We start from the raw sequence: 19,250 nt of genomic DNA on the forward strand, positions 1-19,250 counted from the left end.
CGTACCGTGCAGTACCGAAGAGCCCTTACTGCTGCTCGATCATCCTATTTTTCTAAATTAATTGAGGAAAATAAGAACAATCCGAAATTCCTTTTTGATACTGTCGTAAAGCTAACTAAAAAGCAGCATTCCCCAAGAGAGGATGGCTTTCACTTTAGCAGTGATAAATTCATGAACTTCTTTGAGGAAAAGATTATGATTATTAGAAAGCAAATTACGGACTCCTCTTTAAATCTGCGTATTCCTTCAAAGCTCAGTTGTCCTGAGTCTGCACAACTCTGCCAGGACCTAGGATCAAGAGAGACGCTCAAGTGTTTTAGTACTATATCTCTTGACACAATGATGAAAATAATCATGGCCTCTAAACCTTCAAGCTGCATACTGGACCCTATTCCAACTAAACAACTGAAATAGCTGCTTCCTGTGCTTGGCCCTCCTATGTTGAACATAATAAACGGCTCTCTATCCACCGGATGTGTACCAAACTCACTAAAAGTGGCAGTAATAAAGCCTCTCTTGAAAAAGCCAAACATTGACCCAGAAAATATAAAAAACTATCGGCCTATATCGAATCTTCCATTCTTCTCAAAAATTTTAGAAAAGGCTGTTGCGCAGCAACTCACTGCCTTCCTGAAGACAAACAATGCATACGAAATGCTTCAGTCTGGTTTTAGACCCCATCATAGCACTGAGACTGCACCTGTGAAGGTGGTAAATGACATTTTAATGGCATCGGACCGAGGCTCTGCATCTGTCCTCGTGCTCCTAGACCTTAGTGCTGCTTTTGATACCATCGATCACCACATTCTTTTGGAGAGATTGGAAACCCAAATTGGTCTACACGGACAAGTTCTGGCCTGGTTTAGATCTTATCTGTCGGAAAGATATCAGTTTGTCTCTGTGAATGGTTTGTCCTCTGACAAATCAACTGTAAATTTCAGTGTTCCTCAAGGTTCCGTTTTGGGACCACTATTGTTTTCACTATATATTTTACCTCTTGGGGATGTCATTCGAAAACATTATGTTAACTTTCACTGCTATGCGGATGACACACAGCTGTACATTTCAATGAAACATGGTGAAGCCCCAAAATTGCCCTTGCTAGAAGCATGTGTTTCAGACATAAGGAAGTGGATGGCTGCAAACTTTCTACTATTAAATTCAGACAAAACAGAGATGCTTGTTCTAGGTCCCAAGAAACAAAGAGATCTTCTGTTGAATCTGACAATTAATCTTAATGGTTGTACAGTCGTCTCAAATAAAACTGTGAAGGACCTCGGCGTTACTCTGGACCCTGATCTCTCTTTTGAAGAACATATCAAGACCATTTCAAGGACAGCTTTTTTCCATCTACGTAACATTGCAAAAATCAGAAACTTTCTGTCCAAAAATGATGCAGAAAAATTAATCCATGCTTTTGTCACTTCTAGGTTAGACTACTGCAATGCTCTACTTTCCGGCTACCCGGATAAAGCACTAAATAAACTTCAGTTAGTACTAAATACGGCTGCTCGAATTCTGACTAGAACCAAAAAATTTGATCATATTACTCCAGTGCTAGCCTCTCTACACTGGCTTCCTGTCAAAGCAAGGGCTGATTTCAAGGTTTTACTGCTAACCTACAAAGCATTACATGGGCTTGCTCCTACCTATCTCTCTGATTTGGTCCTGCCGTACATACCTACACGTATGCTACGGTCACAAGACGCAGGCCTCCTAATTGTCCCTAGAATTTCTAAGCAAACAGCTGGAGGCAGGGCTTTCTCCTATAGAGCTCCATTTTTATGGAACAGTCTGCCTACCCATGTCAGAGACGCAACCTTTAAGTCTTTACTGAAGACTCATCTCTTCAGTGGGTCATATGATTGAGTGTAGTCTGGCCCAGGAGTGGGAAGGTGAGTGGAAAGGCTCTGGAGCAACGGACCGCCCTTGCTGTCTCTGCCTGGCCGGTTCCCCTCTTTCCACTGGGATTCTCTGCCTCTAACCCAATTACAGGGGCTGAGTCACTGGCTTACTGGAGCTCTCTCATGCTGTCCCTGGAAGGGGTGCGTCACCTGAGTGGGTTGATTCACTGATGTGGTCATCCTGTCTGGGTTGGCGCCCCCCCTTGGGTTGTGCCATGGCGGAGATCTTTTGTGGGCTATACTCGGCCTTGTCTCAGGATGGTAGGTTGGTGGTTGAAGATATCCCTCTAGTGGTGTGGGGGCTGTGCTTTGGCAAAGTGGGTGGGGTTATATCCTTCCTGTTTGGCCCTGTCCGGGGGTGTCCTCGGATGGGGCCACAGTGTCTCCTGACCCCTCCTGTCTCAGCCTCCAGTATTTATGCTGCAGTAGTTTATGTGTCGGGGGGCTAGGGTCAGTTTGTTATATCTGGATTACTTCTCCTGTCCTATTCGGTGTCCTGTGTGACTTTAAGTGAGCTTTCACTAATTCTCTCTTTCTCTCTCTTGGAGGACCTGAGCCCTAGGACCATGCCCCAGGACTACCTGACATGATGACTCCTTGCTGTCCCCAGTCCACCTGGCCGTGCTGCTCCAGTTTCAACTGTTCTGCCTTATTATTATTCAACCATGCTGGTCATTTATGAACATTTGAACATCTTGGCCATGTTCTGTTATAATCTCCACCCGGCACAGCCAGAAGAGGACTGGCCACCCCACATGTGCTCTCTCTGATTCTCTCTTTCTAGGTTTTGGAGGACCTGAGCCCTCTAGGACCATGCCCCAGGACTACCTGACATGATGACTCCTTGCTGTCCCCAGTCCACCTGGCAGTGCTGCTTTCCAGTTTCAACTGTTCTGCCTTTTAGATATCAGACCATGCTGGTCATTTATGAACATTTGATTTGATCTTGGCCATGTTCTGTTATAATCTCCACCAGAAACAGCCAGAAGAGGACCAGCCACCCCTTGTCAGCCTGGTTCCTCTCTAGGTTTCTTCCTAGGTTTTGGCATTTCTAGGGAGTTTTTCCTAGCCACCGTGCTTCTACACCTGCATTGCTTTCTGTTTGGGGTTTTAGGCTGGGTTTCTGTACTTTGAGATATCAGCTGATGTAAGGAAGGGCTATATAAATACATTTCATTTGATTTGATTTGATTTAGTCAAAGTGTGTCAAATATGTAATTTGAAAAGCACTGTGTGTCTTTTGATAATGAGTAACAGGGCATCGTGTGAACATTTGTGATCACATGTAAAAATCCACATTTCGTATAAAATATCATCACATGTGAAGTGTTCCAAAAACTCACTGTTTAATATTGTGAAATAAAATTCCACATTTGCAAGATGTGGATTTTCCAATGTGTTTTTTCAATAAGGGTTTTCATTTCATCAAGGCTTTGTTCACACAGACACCCCAGTTCTGATGTATTGGCATATCTGATATACATCTGATCTTTTCCCCAATGTGCGAACAGCAACAAGCAACAACAACAAAAAACATATGGAATCTGATCTTTTGAGTTCTGATTTTTAACACATTCAAGCTGTAATGTGTTTTTTTGTATGTGACCTGCTGTTACCGTGACACCCACCAAAATGTTGAAAGGACCATTGCTTCTGTGTGCTATAGGCTGAGAAAGGGTCGACCAATTGTAGATCAAGGTCGTCTCTGTGTCGTATTTGAATTCACATCTGATATCCTAATTCCTGTGTTCCAGTTATCGCACGCCAAACACTCCAACTCTCAGCGATGAGTTCCGTAAGGACATTGATCGTCTGAGTTCATACTCTAAGACTTCCAAGGCCCAGTACCGCCGGCTCATAGACAGCTATGGGACTCACTACATCCGCCAAGTTGACCTGGGAGGCCGGCTGACGATGACCACAGCAATACACACCTGTCAGGCTTCACATAGTGGCCTCTCTACAAACCAGGTGACTTACTTAGTCTCAATGCCTGTTGTAATAGACAACATTTTCCATCAAAGGAAGCTACAGGAATTCAAACAGCAATCTGTAGTCATTACATAGAACCAGAGCCATATAATGTTAGTGCAGGGCTCTTGAACACTGTTCCTGGAGAGATGCCCTCCTGTACAGGGCTCTCCAACCCCATTCCTGGAGAGTTACCCTCCTGTACAGGGCTCTCCAACCCCGTTCCTGGAGAGACCCTCCTGTACAGGGCTCTCCAACCCCGTTCCTGGAGACTTACCCTCCTGTACAGGGCTCTCCAACCCTGTTCCTGGAGAGCTACACTCCTGTACAGGGCTCTCCAACCCCGTTCCTGGAGAGATGCCCTCCTGTAAGTTTACATTTATCTAGACCTGGAATCCCCAACCCTGTTCTTTTAAAATTTTATTTCACCTTTATTTAACCAGGTAGGCCAGTAGAGAACAAGTTCTCATTTACAACTGCGACCTGGCCAAGATAAAGCAAAGTAGTGCGACAAAAAACAACAACACAGAGTTACAAAATAGACAAACGTACAGTCAATAACACAATAGAAAGAAAAATAGAAAAATCTATGTATAGTGTATGCAAATGTAGATGAGTAGGGAGGTAGGCAAAAAAACGGCCCTAGAGGTGAAAATAATTACAATTGAGCATTAATACTGGAGTGATAGATGTGCAGATAATGATGTGCAAGTAGAGATACTGGGGTGCAAGAGGGTAAGTAATAATATGGGGATGAGGTAGTCGGGTGTGCTATTTACAGATTGGCTGTGTACAGGTACAGTGATCGGTAAACTGCTTTGACAGCTGATGCTTAAAGTTAGAGAGGGAGATATAAGACTCCAGCTTCAGAGATTTTTGCAATTTGTTCCAGTCATTGGCAGCAGAGAACTGGAAGGAAAAGCGGCCAAAGTAAGTGTTGGCATTGGGGATTACCAGTGCATTGTACCTGCTGGAGCACGTGCTAAGGGTGGGTGTTGCTATGGTGACCAGTGAGCTGAGATAAGGCGGGGCTTTACCTAGCAGAGACTTTTATTTGACTTGGAGCCAGTGGGTTTGCCGACAGATATGTAGCGAGGGCCAGCCAACGAGAGCATACAGGTCACAGTGGTGGGTAGTATATGGAGCTTTGGTGATAAAACGGATGGCACTGTGATAGACTAGAGCGACATCATTGATATATACAGAGAAAAGAGTCATCCCGAGAATTGAACCCTGTGGCTCCCCCACAGAGACTGCCAGAGGTCCGGACAACAGGCCCTCTGATTTGACACACTGAACTCTATCTGAGAAGTAGTTGGTGAACCAGGTGAGGCAGTCATTTGAGAAGCCAAGGCTATTGAGTCTGCCGATAAGAATGCGGTGATTGACAGAGTCAAAGCCTTGGCCAGGTCGATGAATACGGCTGCACAGTAATGTCTCTTATCAATGGCGGTTATGATATCGTTTAGGACCTTGAGCGTGGCTGAGGTGCTCCCTTGACCAGCTCTGAAACCAGATTGCATAGTGGAGAAGGTACGGTAAGATTCGAAATGGTAGGTGATCTGTTTGTTAACTTGGCTTTCAAAGATGTTAGAAAAGCAGGGCAGGATGGATATAGGTCTGTAACAGTTTGGGTCTAGACGGTCTCCCCCTTTGAAGAAGGGGATGACCGCGGCAGCTTTCCAATCTTTGGGGATCTTAGATGACACGAAAGAGAGGTTGAATAGGCTAGTAATAGGGGTCGCAACAATTTTGGCTGATAATTTTAGAAAGAGAGTGTCCAGATTGTCTATCCCAGCTGATTTGTAGGAATCCAGATTTTTCTATTCTTTCAGCACAGCTGTCTGAATTTGGGTGAAGGAGAAGCAAGGGCTTGGGCAAGTTGCTGCATGGGGTGCTGAGATGTTGGCCAGGGTAAGGGTAGCCAAGTGGAAAGCATGGCCAGCCGTGGAAAAATGCTTATTGAAATTATTGATTATCGTAGATTTATCGGTGGTGACAGTGTTTCCTGCCACAGGAAGCAAATTTCTGTTTGAAAAAAAAGCTAGCTTCCTAAATGATTGAGTATATTGGTTCCTGACTTCCCTGAAAAGTTGCATATCGCGGGGGTCTATTCGATGCTAATGCAGAACGCCACTGGATGTTTTTGTGCTGGTCAAGAGCAGTCAAGTCTGGGGTGAACCAAGGGCTATTTATGTTCTTAGTTCTACATTTTTTGAAAGGGGCATGCTTATTTAAGATGGAGAGGAAAGCAATTTTGAAGAGCAACCAGATATCATCTGCTGACTGGATTAGGTCAATATCATTCCAGGATACCCGGCCCAGGTCGATTAGAAAGGCCTGCTCGCTGTAGTGTTTTAGGGAGCGTTTAACAGTGATGAGGGGTGGTTGTTTGACCGCGGACCCAGTACGCACGCAGGCAATGAGGCAGTGATCGCTGAGAACGTGGTTGAAGACAGCAGAGGTGTATTTAGAGGGCAGGTTGGTCAGGATGATATCTAATAGGGTGCCCATGGTTACGGATGTTGGGTTGTACCTGGTAGGTTCCTTGATGATTTGTATGAGATTGAGGGCATCTACCTTAGATTGTAAGACGGCAGGGTTGTTTTAAGCATGTCCCAGTTTAGGTCACCTAACAGTATGAACTCTGAAGATAGATGGGGGGCGATCAATTCACGTATGGTGTCCAGGGCACAGCTGGGGGCCGAGGGGCGTCTATAACAAGCGGCAACGGTGAGAGACTTGTTTCTAGTCCAGGCCCCTCAAACCCCCTTCCTGGAGAGCACCCTCCTGTAGGTTTACATCCATCTAGTCCAGGGTTCCCCAATCCTGTTCGTGGAGAACTGTCCTCCTGTAGGTTTTCGCTCCAACCCTAGTTGAAACTAACTTGATTCAGCTCATCTACCAGCTAATTATTAGAATCAGGTGCACTAGATTAGAAATCTATTTCTAGATGTTCAGTTACCTTCAGAAAAGTAGTAGTAAATGTATCAGTCTTTTATGGAAGAAACCTTATAAACAACTCTCTGAATATATGGCTCTGTATTCCATCTCTCCCCTTCTTGCAGGTGGAATCCTGCTTGTCCGCGGGTTTTAAGGGGAGTCTTGGGAAGTCAGTTTCCTCAAGCGTCGAAAGATGCTCCAAAGTTCTGGACAACCACGACTCGAAGACTTCCTACAGCTCTAGCTTCCTCAGCCACCACACCAAGGTGGTGGGAGGCTCCAGTTGGCCGGGGGAGCTGTCACTCAACCGTAATGACTCAGTGGGGTTCCATACTTGGATGAGAACCTTGAAGAACCTCCCAGACGTTATCTACTATTCTCTGATGCCTCTGCACCTGCTCATACCCAACACGGCTGTCCAGCAGGGAGTGAAGGTAGCTAATGGTTGTTCATATATTTATCTCAAATTCAGATCTGGACCTTGAAGCCAGTTCCACAGCTATTTTTCTTTCTAATCCCGGACTGATTTAGACCTGGGACACAAGGTGAAATAATAAGGTCTGGACCCACACCTTTTTATAGGTGGAAAAGTTCTGGCTGGACATTGTAATTTATGGACGTAGTAACAAACACCCACCCCAAACTGCTCACATCCCTGTTGTTGGCGTAGAGAACATTTTGCACATTTAAAGCTAATTTCCTGCATTTCTAAACATCTTGCCAAGTCTTATGTGAGTTCAACTGCGACCTGTGACTCAACAAAATAATTTGGGCCCCTGGTGGTTGAGTCATAAATACACAATCAGTAACGATAAAATGGCTATATACAGGAGGTGCCAGTACAGAGTCAATGTGCAGGGGAATGAGGTAATTGAAGTAGATATGTACATATAGGTAGGGGTAACTAGGCAACAGCGTATGTGGGCGGCATGGTAGCCTAGTGGTTAGCGCATTGGACTAGTAACCGAAAGGTTGCAAGTTCAAATCTCTGAGCTGACAAGGTACAAATCTGTCGTTCTGCCTCTGAACAAGGCAGTTAACCCACTGTTCCTAGGCCGTCATTGAAAATAAGAATTTGTTCTCAACTGACTTGCCTAGTTCAAATGAACCCCCCCATTTGTTTTACACTGCTGCTACCCGCTTATTATTAGCATAGTCTCTTTAAAAAAAACAGTTGTTCTGCCCATGAACAATGCTGTTAACCCACTGTTCCCTATTAGGCCGTCATTGTAAATAAGAATTTGTTCTTAACCCACTACCCTCTGTAAGCACTTTGCGGTCAAATACCCACTACCCTCTGTAAGCACTTTGCGGTCAGATGCCAATTAGTTGCCATACCAAGTGGTGATGCAGCCAGTCAATATGCTCTCAATGGTGCGGCTGTAGAACTTTTTGAGGATCTGAGGCCAAATCTTTTCAACCTCATGAGGGAGAAGAAGCGTTGTCGTGCCCTCTTCACGACTGTGTTGGTGTGTGAGGACCATGTTAATTTGTTAGTGATGTGGAGACCAAGGAACTTGAAGCTCTCGACCCGTTCCACTACAGCCCCATCGATGTTGATGGGAGCAGAACTTTTGTCTTGTTGACCTTGAGGGAGAGGTTGTTGTCCTGGTACCACAATGCCAGGTCACTGACCTCCTCCCTATAGGCTGTCTCATTTTGTTTGTGATCAGGCCCACAAACTTAATGATGGTGTTGGAGTTGTGCGTGGCCACGCAGTTGCCGGTGAACAGGGAGTACAGGAGGGGACCAAGCACCCACCCCTGAGGGGCCCCAGTGTTGAGGAACAGCAAGGCAGATGTGTTGTTGTCTACCCTTACCACCTGGGGGCAGCCCGCCTGGAAGTCCAGGATCCAGTTGCAGAGGGAGGTGTTTAGTCCCAGGGTCCCCAGCTTAGTGATGAGCTTTGAGGGCACTATGGTGTTGAACATTGAGCTGTGGTCAATGAACAGCATTCTAACATAGATGTTCCTTTTGTCCAGGTGGGAAAGGGAAGTGTCTCGTGCGATTGAGATTGCATCATCTGTGGATCTGTTGGGTTTCCGGGATGATGGTGTTGATGTGAGCCATGACCAGCCTTTCAAAGCACTTCATGGCTACCGATGTGAGTACTACGGGCAGTAATCATTTAGGCACGTTACCTTCGCTTTCTTGGGCACAGGGACTATGGTGATCTGTTTGAAACATGTAGGTATTATAGACTCAGTCAGGGAGAGGTTGAACATGTCAGTGAAGACACTTGCCAGTTGGTCCGCGCATGCTTTGAGTACACGTCCTGTTAATCCATCTGTCCCTGCGGATTTGTGAATGTTGACCTGTTTAAAGGTCTTGCTCATATTGGCTATGGAGAGAGGGTGATCACACAGTCATCCGGAACAGCTGGTGCTCTAGTGCATGCTTCAGTGTTGCTTGTCTAGAAGCAAGCAGAAAAGGCATTTCGATTGTCTGTTAGGCTGTCTTCGTTGGGCAGCTCATGGCTGGGTTCCCCTTTGTAGTCCGTAATAGTATGCAAGCCCTGCCACATCAGATGAGCATCAGAGCCGGTGTAGTAGGATTCAATCTTAGTTCTGTATTGACGCTTTGTCTTTTGGATGGTTCATCTGATGGCAGAGAGGGATTTCTTACAAGCGTCCGGAATAGTATCCCACTCCTTGAAAGCGGCAGCTCTAGCCTTTAGCTCGGTGTGGATGTTGCCTGTAATCCATGGATTCTGGGTAGGATATGTACGTACGGTCACTGTGAGGACGAAGTCGTCGATGCACTTATTGATGATACCGGTGACTGAGGTGGGATACACGTCCATGCCATTGGATGAATCACAAAACATATTCCAGTCTGTTCTGGCAAAACAGTCCTGCAGCGTAGCATCTGCGTCATCTGATCACTTTTGTATTGATCTAGTCACTTGTACTTCCTGCTTTTGTTTTTGCTTGAAAGCAGGAATCAGGAGGATAGATTTATGGTTAGATTTGCCAAATGGAGGGCTAAGGAGAGCTTTGTATACATCTTTGTGTGTGGAGTAAAGGTGGTCTAGAATTCTTTTTCTTCCTCTGGTGGTACATGTGACATGCTGGTAGAAATTAGGCAAAACAGATTTAAGTTTGCCTGCATTAAAGTCCCCGGCCACTAGGAGCGCCGCTTCTGGATGAGCATTTTCTTGTTTGCTTATGGCCTTATACCACTCGTTGAGTGCGGTCTTAGTGCCAGCATCGGTTTGTGGTGGTAAATAGACGGCTACAAATAATATAGATGAGAACTCTCTTGGTAGATGGTGTGGTCTACAGCTTATCATGAGGTATTCTACCTCAAACAGGCAATACCTCGAGACATTTTTAATATTAGACATCTCGCACCAGCAGTTATTGACAAATAGACACACCCACCCACCCCTCCTCTTTACCAGACGTAGCTGCTCTGTTCTGCTGATGCACGAAAAACTCAGCCAGCTCTATATTATCCATGTCATCGTTCAGCCACGACTCGGCTCTATATTATCCATGTCGTCGTCCAGCCACGTCTCTATATTATCCATGTCGTCGTTCAGCCACGACTCGGCTCTATATTATCCATGTCGTCGTCCAGCCACGACTCGGCTCTATACTATCCATGTCGTCATTCAGCCTCTCTATATTATCCATGTCGTCGTTCAGCCACGTCTGGTCTCTATATTATCCGTGTCATCGTTGAGCCACGTCTCGTCTCTATATTATCCATGTCGTCATTCAGCCACGTCTCGTCTCTATATTATCCATGTCATCGTTCAGCCACGTCTCGTCTCTATATTATCCATGTTGTCATTCAGCCACGTCTTGGTGAAACATAAGATATTGCAGTTTTGAATGGTAGGATAGTCTTAATCGTAGATCGTCCAGTTTATTTTCCAATGTTTGCACGTTGGCCAATAATGCAGAGGTTAGTGGTGGTTTACCGACTCACCGGCGAATTCTCACAATGCACCCTGCACTCCTCCCCCTTTTTCTCTGTCTTTTCTTCACGCGGATGACTGGGATTTGGGCCTGTTCTTGACAAAGCAATATATCCTTAGCGTCGGAGTCATTAAATATAATATCTTTGTCCAGTTTGGGGTGAGTAATCGCTGTTCTGATGTCCAAAAGCTCTTTTCGGGTCATAAGAGACGGTAGAAGCAATATTATATACAAAACGAGTTACAAACAATGTGAAAAAAACAAACAAAATAGCACAGTTGGTTGGGAGCCCGTAAAAGGGCAGCCATCCCCTCCGGCGCCATTTTATGTGAGAGAGCCTTCCTCTGTTTCCTTCCTCGAAGAACTCTGCACAACAACTCGTCAGAACCGTCTTCGTTTTGGCGACAGTCTTCGTTTTACCGACGAGACCACCACCGACACAACCACCGCTTACAGCTGCCGCTGAGAGCCCATGGGAGGCTGAAGTACTAATTGGTGAATGCCAAGGAGAGGAGAAACCACTCCCCTTCAATACAGCCACTGATTACCAAAACAAGTCGCAAGTTGCCCTGCCACTTAATCCTGGTTGATGTGTTAACAACTATCTGAAAGTTGTGATCAGTCAGCAGTTCACACACCAATTAGGCTACTGGGAAGACAGGCAGAACTTAAAGTAGATGACCCTCGCTAGGAAAAAGACATAACTAGTCAACAACAGATTAAGGCAACAAAAAAAAAGATCACTCCTGGAGATAACAGGAGTCCTCCAGTTATAGAATCACTCCTGGAGATAACAGGAGTCCTCCAGTTATAGAATCACTCCTGGAGATAACAGGAGTCCTCCAGTTATAGAATCACTCCTGGAGATAACAGGAGTCCTCTAGCTATAGAATCACTCCTGGAGATAACAGGAGTCCTCTAGCTATAGAATCACTCCTGGAGATAACAGGAGTCCTCTAGCTATAGAATCACTCCTGGAGATAACAGGAGTCCTCTAGCTATAGAATTACTCCTGGAGATAACAGGAGTCCTCTAGCTATAGAATCACTCCTGGAGATATCTGGAGTCCTCTAGCTATAGAATAACTCCTGTAGATAACAGGAGTCCTATAGCTATAGAATCACTCCTGAGATGAGTCCCTGGCTATAGAATTACTCCTGGAGATAACAGGAGTCCTCTAGCTTTATAGAATTACTCCTGGAGATAACAGGAAGTTATAGAATCACTCCTGGAGATAACAGGAGTCCTCTAGCTATAGAATCACTCCTGGAGATAACAGGAGTCCTCTAGCTATAGAATCACTCCTGGAGATAACAGGAGTCCTCTAGCTATAGAATTACTCCTGGAGATAACAGGAGTCCTCTAGCTATAGAATGAAGCAAAGGATGTATATATTTTAAGACACATTGATGCCTTAAGTCAGTGGTGACACCTGTCAGTAATTTTAGAGGGCGGGAAGATTCGTCTGTCCTTTATGCTTGCCAGGCAAAATGAGTGTCTGACTACCTCCAGGGGTGGTCAGGAAGATCATAATCAGATCACAATGCATCTTTCTAAATATGTGGGCACTTGTGGACAAGATCAGGACAAAGGACACATGTTAGAACCAGGTATAAACAGGGTTTATGATATCTGGTTAGCCTAATTTACCTATCCAGCTAACATGGTGGGTTAAGATTTGTACATATAAATGATACACTTCAAGGTTACTATATTTTATCAATTTCTATTGTTATTGGCCAGAGATCACAAAGAGTTTGAACTTTGGAGAATAAAACCCAGAAGTTTGACGTAACCTGATGAACCTTGTTTGTTATATAATTATATCACCTCAGGTGGGTTTGTTTATTGGAGATTCTTGTCACAGGATGCATAAATACAACCTAAGATCGGGATCGTAGGTTATATGTTATATGTCAATTGATATGTTAACATTTTGTTCAAAATACAAAGGAGGCTGTCCAGGATTATCTGAAGGAGAACGCCCCCCCGAAGAGTACCGGGGAACTGCCCTGTGGGGATCGTTACTCTAATCGGGACTCAAACTGCTGCCTCAGGAAGGTCTCCCAGGGAAGACTGGTGGTGACAGTGGTCAGAGCCTGGGGACTGGTGGGAGACTACCACTGGATAGCAGGAGACACTGAAGGGTATGTAATATTACTGCACAATTTCAGTTCCCTACAGAGGTGTAGTGGAGGGTAAACACAGGTAAACTGTTCAGTTCCCTACAGAGGTGTAGTGGAGGGTAAACACAGGTAAACTGTTCAGTTCTCTACAGAGGTGTAGTGGAGGGTAAACACAGGTAAACTGTTCAGTTCTCTAACAGGTGTAGTGGAGGGTAAACACAGGTAAACTGTTCAGTTCTCTAACAGGTGTAGTGGAGGGTAAACACAGGTAAACTGTTCAGTTCTCTAACAGGTGTAGTGGAGGGTAAACTGTTCAGTTCTCTAACAGGTGTAGTGGAGTGTAAACACAGGTAAACTGTTCAGTTCTCTACAGAGGTGTAGTGGAGGGTAAACACAGGTAAACTGTTCAGTTCTCTAACAGAGGTGTAGTGGAGTGTAAACTGTTCAGTTCTCTGCAGAGGTGTAGTGGAGTGTAAACACAGGTAAACTGTTCAGTTCTCTACAGAGGTGTAGTGGAGGGTAAACTGTTCAGTTCTCACAGGTAAACTGTTCAGTTCTCTACAGAGGTGTAGTGGAGGGTAAACACAGGTAAACTGTTCAGTTCTCTACAGAGGTGTAGTGTAGGTAAACACAGGTAAACTGTTCAGTTCTCTACAGAGGTGTAGTGGAGTCTAAACACAGGTAAACTGTTCAGTTCTCTAACAGGGGTGTAGTGGAAGGTAAACTGTTCAGTTCTCTACAGAGGTGTAGTGGAGTGTAAACACAGATAAACTGTTCTGTTCTCTAACAGAGGTGTAGTGGAGGGTAAACACAGGTAAACTGTTCAGTTCTCTAACAGGTGTAGTGGAGGGTAAACTGTTCAGTTCTCTAACAGAGGTGTAGTGGAGGGTAAACTGTTCAGTTCTCTACAGAGGTGTAGTGGAGGGTAAACTGTTCAGTTCTCTACAGAGGTGTAGTGGAGTGTAAACACAGGTACACTGTTCAGTTCTCTACAGAGGTGTAGTGGAGGGTAAACACAGGTAAACTGTTCAGTTCTCTAACAGGTGTAGTGGAGGGTAAACACAGGTAAACTGTTCAGTTCTCTAACAGGTGTAGTGGAGGGTAAACTGTTCAGTTCAGCTAAACCTAATGTCTAACCCTAACCTTAACCACACTGCTAAACCTAATGCCTAACCTTAACCACACTGCTAAACCTAATGCCTAACCTTAACCACACTGCTAAACCTAATGCCTAACCACACTGCTAAACCTAATGCCTAACCTTAAATTAAGAGCAAAAATCAAATTTTAGTTTTTATAAAATTTTACAATATTGCCAATTTTGACTTTGCTAGCGGAAATCACTCGGTACGGGCCTCAAGGACATGACTCCTCCCAATAATCAGCCTGTATCCCTGATCATGCTTGCAGGCGATGGCGACGTTAGTTACCATAGCTCTAGCATAGCAGAAATACGTCATCAGGTCTAACGGTCACGTTAGTTTGTCCCTTTCACTAGGTTGTAGTAATGACAGTTTATCCCTTTCACTAGGTTGTAGTAATGACAGTTTGTCCCTTTCACTAGGTTGTAGTAATGACAGTTTGTCCCTTTCACTAGGTTGTAGTAATGACAGTTTGTCCCTTTCACTAGGTTGTAGTAATGACAGTTTGTCCCTTTCACTAGGTTGTAGTAATGACAGTTTCAGCTACTTAAAGATGGACTCCAGGATCTTAAGCGGAACAAATGTGTAACATACAGTACAATTGGATTTGTAACATATCATACAAAATGGATGACGTAGTACACAATTTGATGATGTAGTACACAATTTGATGATGTAGTACACAATTTGATGATGTAATACACAATTTGATGATGTAATACACAATTTGATGATGTAATACACAATTTGATGACGTAGTACCCAATTTCATGACCACAATTTGACGTAGTACATCATTTTATGACGCAGTACAGAAGAAACGGAGCTCGTGACTTTCAAAACTAATGGCTGGAATTATTTGAAAGATTGAAAGCGCATCTTTAAGACATTGTCTCCCATCCAGGCATTGCCTTTAGACTTCGAGACAATTGACAACTTAAGGCCAATTTTTTCACTTCTCCTGTTAACTTGTAAAACCCCAAACCCTGGTTTGCTTCGTGAGGCGTTCAGGGCAGTATTAGCCTTTTGAACATCCAGGTATTCCTGTTAACTTGCTAAACCCCAAACCCTGGTTTGCTTCGTGAGGCGTTCAGGGCAGTATTAGCCTGTTGAACATCCAGGTATTCCCGTTAACTTGCTAAACCCCAAACCCCGGTTTGCTTCGTGAGGCGTTCAGGGCAGTATTAGCCTTTTGAACATCTAGGTATTCCTGTTAACTTGCTAAACCCCAAACCCTTATTGACTTCGTGAGGCGTTCATGGCAGTATTAGCCTTTTGAACATCCAGGTATTCCCGTTAACTTGCTAAACCCCAAACCCTGGTTTGCTTCGTGAGGCGTTCAGGGCAGTATTAGCCTTTTGAACATCCAGGTATTCCCGTTAACTTGCTAAACCCCAAACCCTTGTTGACTTCGTGAGGCGTTCAGGGCAGTATTAGCCTGTTGAACATCCAGGTATTCCCGTTAACTTGCTAAACCCCAAACCCTGGTTTGCTTCGTGAGGCGTTCAGGGCAGTATTAGCCTGGAACATCCAGGTATTAGTTAACTCCTGGTTTGCCGTGAGGCGTTCAGGGCAGTATTAGCTAAACCCCAAACCCTGGTTTGCTTCGTGAGGCGTTCAGGGCAGTATTAGCCTGTTGAACATCCAGGTATTCCCGTTAACTTGCTAAACCCCAAACCCTGGTTTGCTTCGTGAGGCGTTCAGGGCAGTATTAGCCTGTTGAACATCCAGGTATTCCCGTTAACTTGCTAAACCCCAAACCCTGGTTGACTTCGTGAGGCGTTCATGGCAGTATTAGCCTGTTGAACATCTGGGTTTGAAAACTCTGTTGTTTTGTTTTCTCAACCGTGTTTTCGGGGCAGATCTGGCTTTTGAAAGGTTGGGTGCAGCTAACCTTTTTAAACTGAAGTGCTGGAGGCTGGAGCACAGAGCAGAACAAGCAGTTAGCTATCTGGAACCCCTTCCCAATGAGCACAACCCAAAATATGTATTTTCAACATCTTTCGCTCATAGGTTTGAGTGTAACCACTGTGAAAACGTAAGATAAACAGCAAACTTCAGAATACTAATGCTCAAACAAGCGTAATCATTTTCCGTTACAAGCCTTTTATTCTCTATAGAGTGCACTACAGTCTTAGAAAAAAGGGGTTCCAAAAGGTTTATTCGTCTGACCCCACAGGAGAACCATTTTTGGTTCCAGATAGAACCCTTTTTGGTTCCATGTAGAATACTCTGTGTGAAGGCTTCTATATTGAACTCAAAAGATTTCTACCTGGAACCAAAAGGGTTCGTCAAAGGGTTTTCCTATGGGGACAGCCAAACAACCCTTTTAGGTTCTAGATAGCACCTTTTTTTCTAAGAGTGTACTTTATACACTATATAGGGAATAGGGATCCATTTCGGATCGCAAGCAATATGTGCCAACTGGAGTAGCCCATCTTCTCTCATTCCACGGAGGGCTGAGTGTCTATGGGTTCTCTCTCCTCTCTCATTCCACGGAGGGCCGAGTGTCTACGGGTTCTCTCTCCTCTCTCATTCCACGGAGGGCCGAGTGTCTACGGGTTCTCTCTCCTCTCTCATTCCACGGAGGGCCGAGTGTCTACGTGTTCTCTCTCCTCTCTCATTCCACGGAAGGCCGAGTGTCTACAGGTTCTCTCTCCTCTCTCATTCCAAGGAGGGCCGAGTGTCTACGGGTTCTCGCTCCTCCCTTGTATTTGACTGATGAATTAAGGTCACTAATTAGTAAGTAAATCCCATTTGTGATGCACCCAAGCAATTTATAAGTAGTGGAATAAGTAGTGGAATAAGTAGTGAAATAAGTAGTGGAATAAGTGGGCTACAGATTATAACGTGGGTCAAACACATTCCACGGAGGGAAGAGAGACAAGAGAGACAACAAGAAGAAGACAGAATGACTATTGTGATAAAAGTTCTTTCAACCTTTTACACCAACATGTATCAAACTCATTCCACTGAGGGCCGAGTGTCTGACGGTTTTCTCTCCTCACTCATTCCACTGAGGGCCGAGTGTCTGACGGTTTTCTCTCCTCACTCATTCCACTGAGGGCCGAGTGTCTGACGGTTTTCTCTCCTCACTCATTCCACTGAGGGCCGAGTGTCTGACGGTTTTCTCTCCTCACTCATTCCACTGAGGGCCGAGTGTCTGACGGTTTTCTCTCCTCACTCATTCCACTGAGGGCCGAGTGTCTGACGGTTTTCTCTCCTCTCTCATTCCACTGAGGGTATCAAAGGTCCTCCTTGGAATGAGTTTGATCTTCCTCCTGTGGCATGTCATGGTATTTGAATCTTTTCCGTTTGTTTCCAACTTCCTGTTTCTCCACCTGCTACAGGTACGCTGTGGTCACCTACGGTTCCAAGTCCCATCAGACTGATGTGATTCCGTCCAACAATCCTGTTTGGAATGTTACCTTTGACATGGGTCCCTTTGACAAAGACCTGAGTCTAAAGGTGGCGGTCTGGGATTACGATCCTGTAAATGAAGATGACAACCTGTTGGACTGTACCGTCGACCTTGAGCAGGGGACACACGAACGCCTGTATAACAACAGCGGGGGGGGCTTTTATTTCCTGTACACCCTCACCTGTGACCCTCACCTGACCGGGGACAAGTGTGAAAAATACAAACCTTTCAAAGCCACAACACACACACCTTCCACAGTCCATTCTAATCCACTCTATAGTAAGAGTGTGCATCTCTTTCCTACCTTTCCTGTCCAGAGTTCAGCAGTCCTATACCTGTGGTTCTTTTACATCTCTGTATAATGTATCCCTCACAACACACTGGAGTAAATGCATTCCAGGCAGTGGGTCTGTTGCCTGTACAGCTCACCAGGAACCAGGTTGGAAACAAGGGGAATAATTAGAATATGTTTTCCCCTGGGTTGTACTCGGTGCATCCCCCCCCAAATCTTTCAATCAATCACATCTTTCTGTCATGTATAATCAGGGGGTATATAGGGTTCAGATGACTATATAATGATTATTCACACCAAAGCTTGTCTGTGAACAATTCAAAAAAAAATTGCCCTTCTATTTAAACATTGGCTGTCAAACAATTAAAATACTGTATGTGTTATATCAAACTGAACATTGATGGAAGATTCATAGAGGATACAGTTGAAGACGGAAGTTTACATACACCTTAGCCAAAAACATTTAAACTCAGTTTTTCACAAATCCAGACATTTAATCCTAGTAAAACATTTCTGTCTAAGGTCAGTTAGGACCACTTAATTTTAAGAATGTGAATTATCAGAATAAAAGCAGAGAGAATGATTTATTTCAGCTTTTTTATTTCTTTCATCACATTCCCAGTGGGTCAGAAGTTTACATACACTCAATTAGTATTTGGTGGAATTGCCTTTAAATTGGTCAACTAATTGTAAAATGTTTCAGGTAGTCTTCCACAAGCTTCCCACAATAAATTGGGTCAATTTTGGCCCATTCCTCCTGACAGAACTGGTGTAACTGAATCAGGTTTGTAAGCCTCCTTGCTAAAGGCAAGTCAACTTAGTGACCCACTGGAATTGTGAAACAGTGAAATAATCCGTCTGTAAACAATTGATGGGACAATTACTTGTGTCATGCACAAAGTAGATGTCCTAACCGACTTGCCAAAATGATAGTTTGTTAACAAGAAATGTGTGGAGTGGTTGAAACACGAGTTGTAATGACTCCAACCTAAGTGTATGTAAACTTCCGACTTCAACTGTAGCAACTCTATAGCCACTACTTTTAACACTTTATTTTTTCAGTCTGTACTGATGCCATCTATAGGACAGACTGAGTTACTGCAGCTGTAGCAGTGCTGCCATCTATAGGACAGACTGAGTTACTGCAGCTGTAGCAGTGCTGCCACTTATAGGACAGACTGAGTTACTGCAGCTGTAGCATAAAAATGGTTTACAGTGAGCAAGTTATTTAATACCTGTTATGGCAAGGTGTCCCGCTAGGTGGACCGCTTCCAGTGAAACTGGAGGACGTGCAATTCAATTAAATAATCACAAAGATATTAAACATTTAGGTACATACAATTGTCTTATATCGGCAGAAAGCTTAAATTCTTGTTAATCTAACTGCACAGTTTGATTAACAGTAGCCATTACAGCGAAAGCATGCCATGCGATTGTTTGAGGACGGCGCCCCACATCAACATATTTTTCCACCGGCACAGGTTTCGTACACTCACAAATAGCGATTAAATATTCACTTACTTTT

General features: G+C 44.4%; 1 protein-coding gene across 1 annotated transcript in view; it reads left to right on the forward strand.

Annotated features, from left to right (window-relative positions):
- LOC121838728 (perforin-1-like) overlaps positions 1-18,208 on the forward strand; it is a 38,737-nt gene extending 20,529 nt beyond the window's left edge. The window contains exons 4-7 of the mRNA XM_042318076.1: positions 3,659-3,875; positions 6,944-7,252; positions 12,698-12,891; positions 17,363-18,208. Coding sequence (XP_042174010.1) covers positions 3,659-3,875; positions 6,944-7,252; positions 12,698-12,891; positions 17,363-17,795 — 1,153 coding nt within the window. The 3' untranslated portion in view covers positions 17,796-18,208. The remainder of the gene's footprint in view (positions 1-3,658; positions 3,876-6,943; positions 7,253-12,697; positions 12,892-17,362) is intronic.
- Positions 18,209-19,250: the final 1,042 nt, after the last annotated feature.

Source organism: Oncorhynchus tshawytscha, unplaced genomic scaffold, assembly GCF_018296145.1.
Source record: "Oncorhynchus tshawytscha isolate Ot180627B unplaced genomic scaffold, Otsh_v2.0 Un_contig_2678_pilon_pilon, whole genome shotgun sequence".
In the NCBI taxonomy this organism is placed as follows: domain Eukaryota; kingdom Metazoa; phylum Chordata; class Actinopteri; order Salmoniformes; family Salmonidae; genus Oncorhynchus; species Oncorhynchus tshawytscha.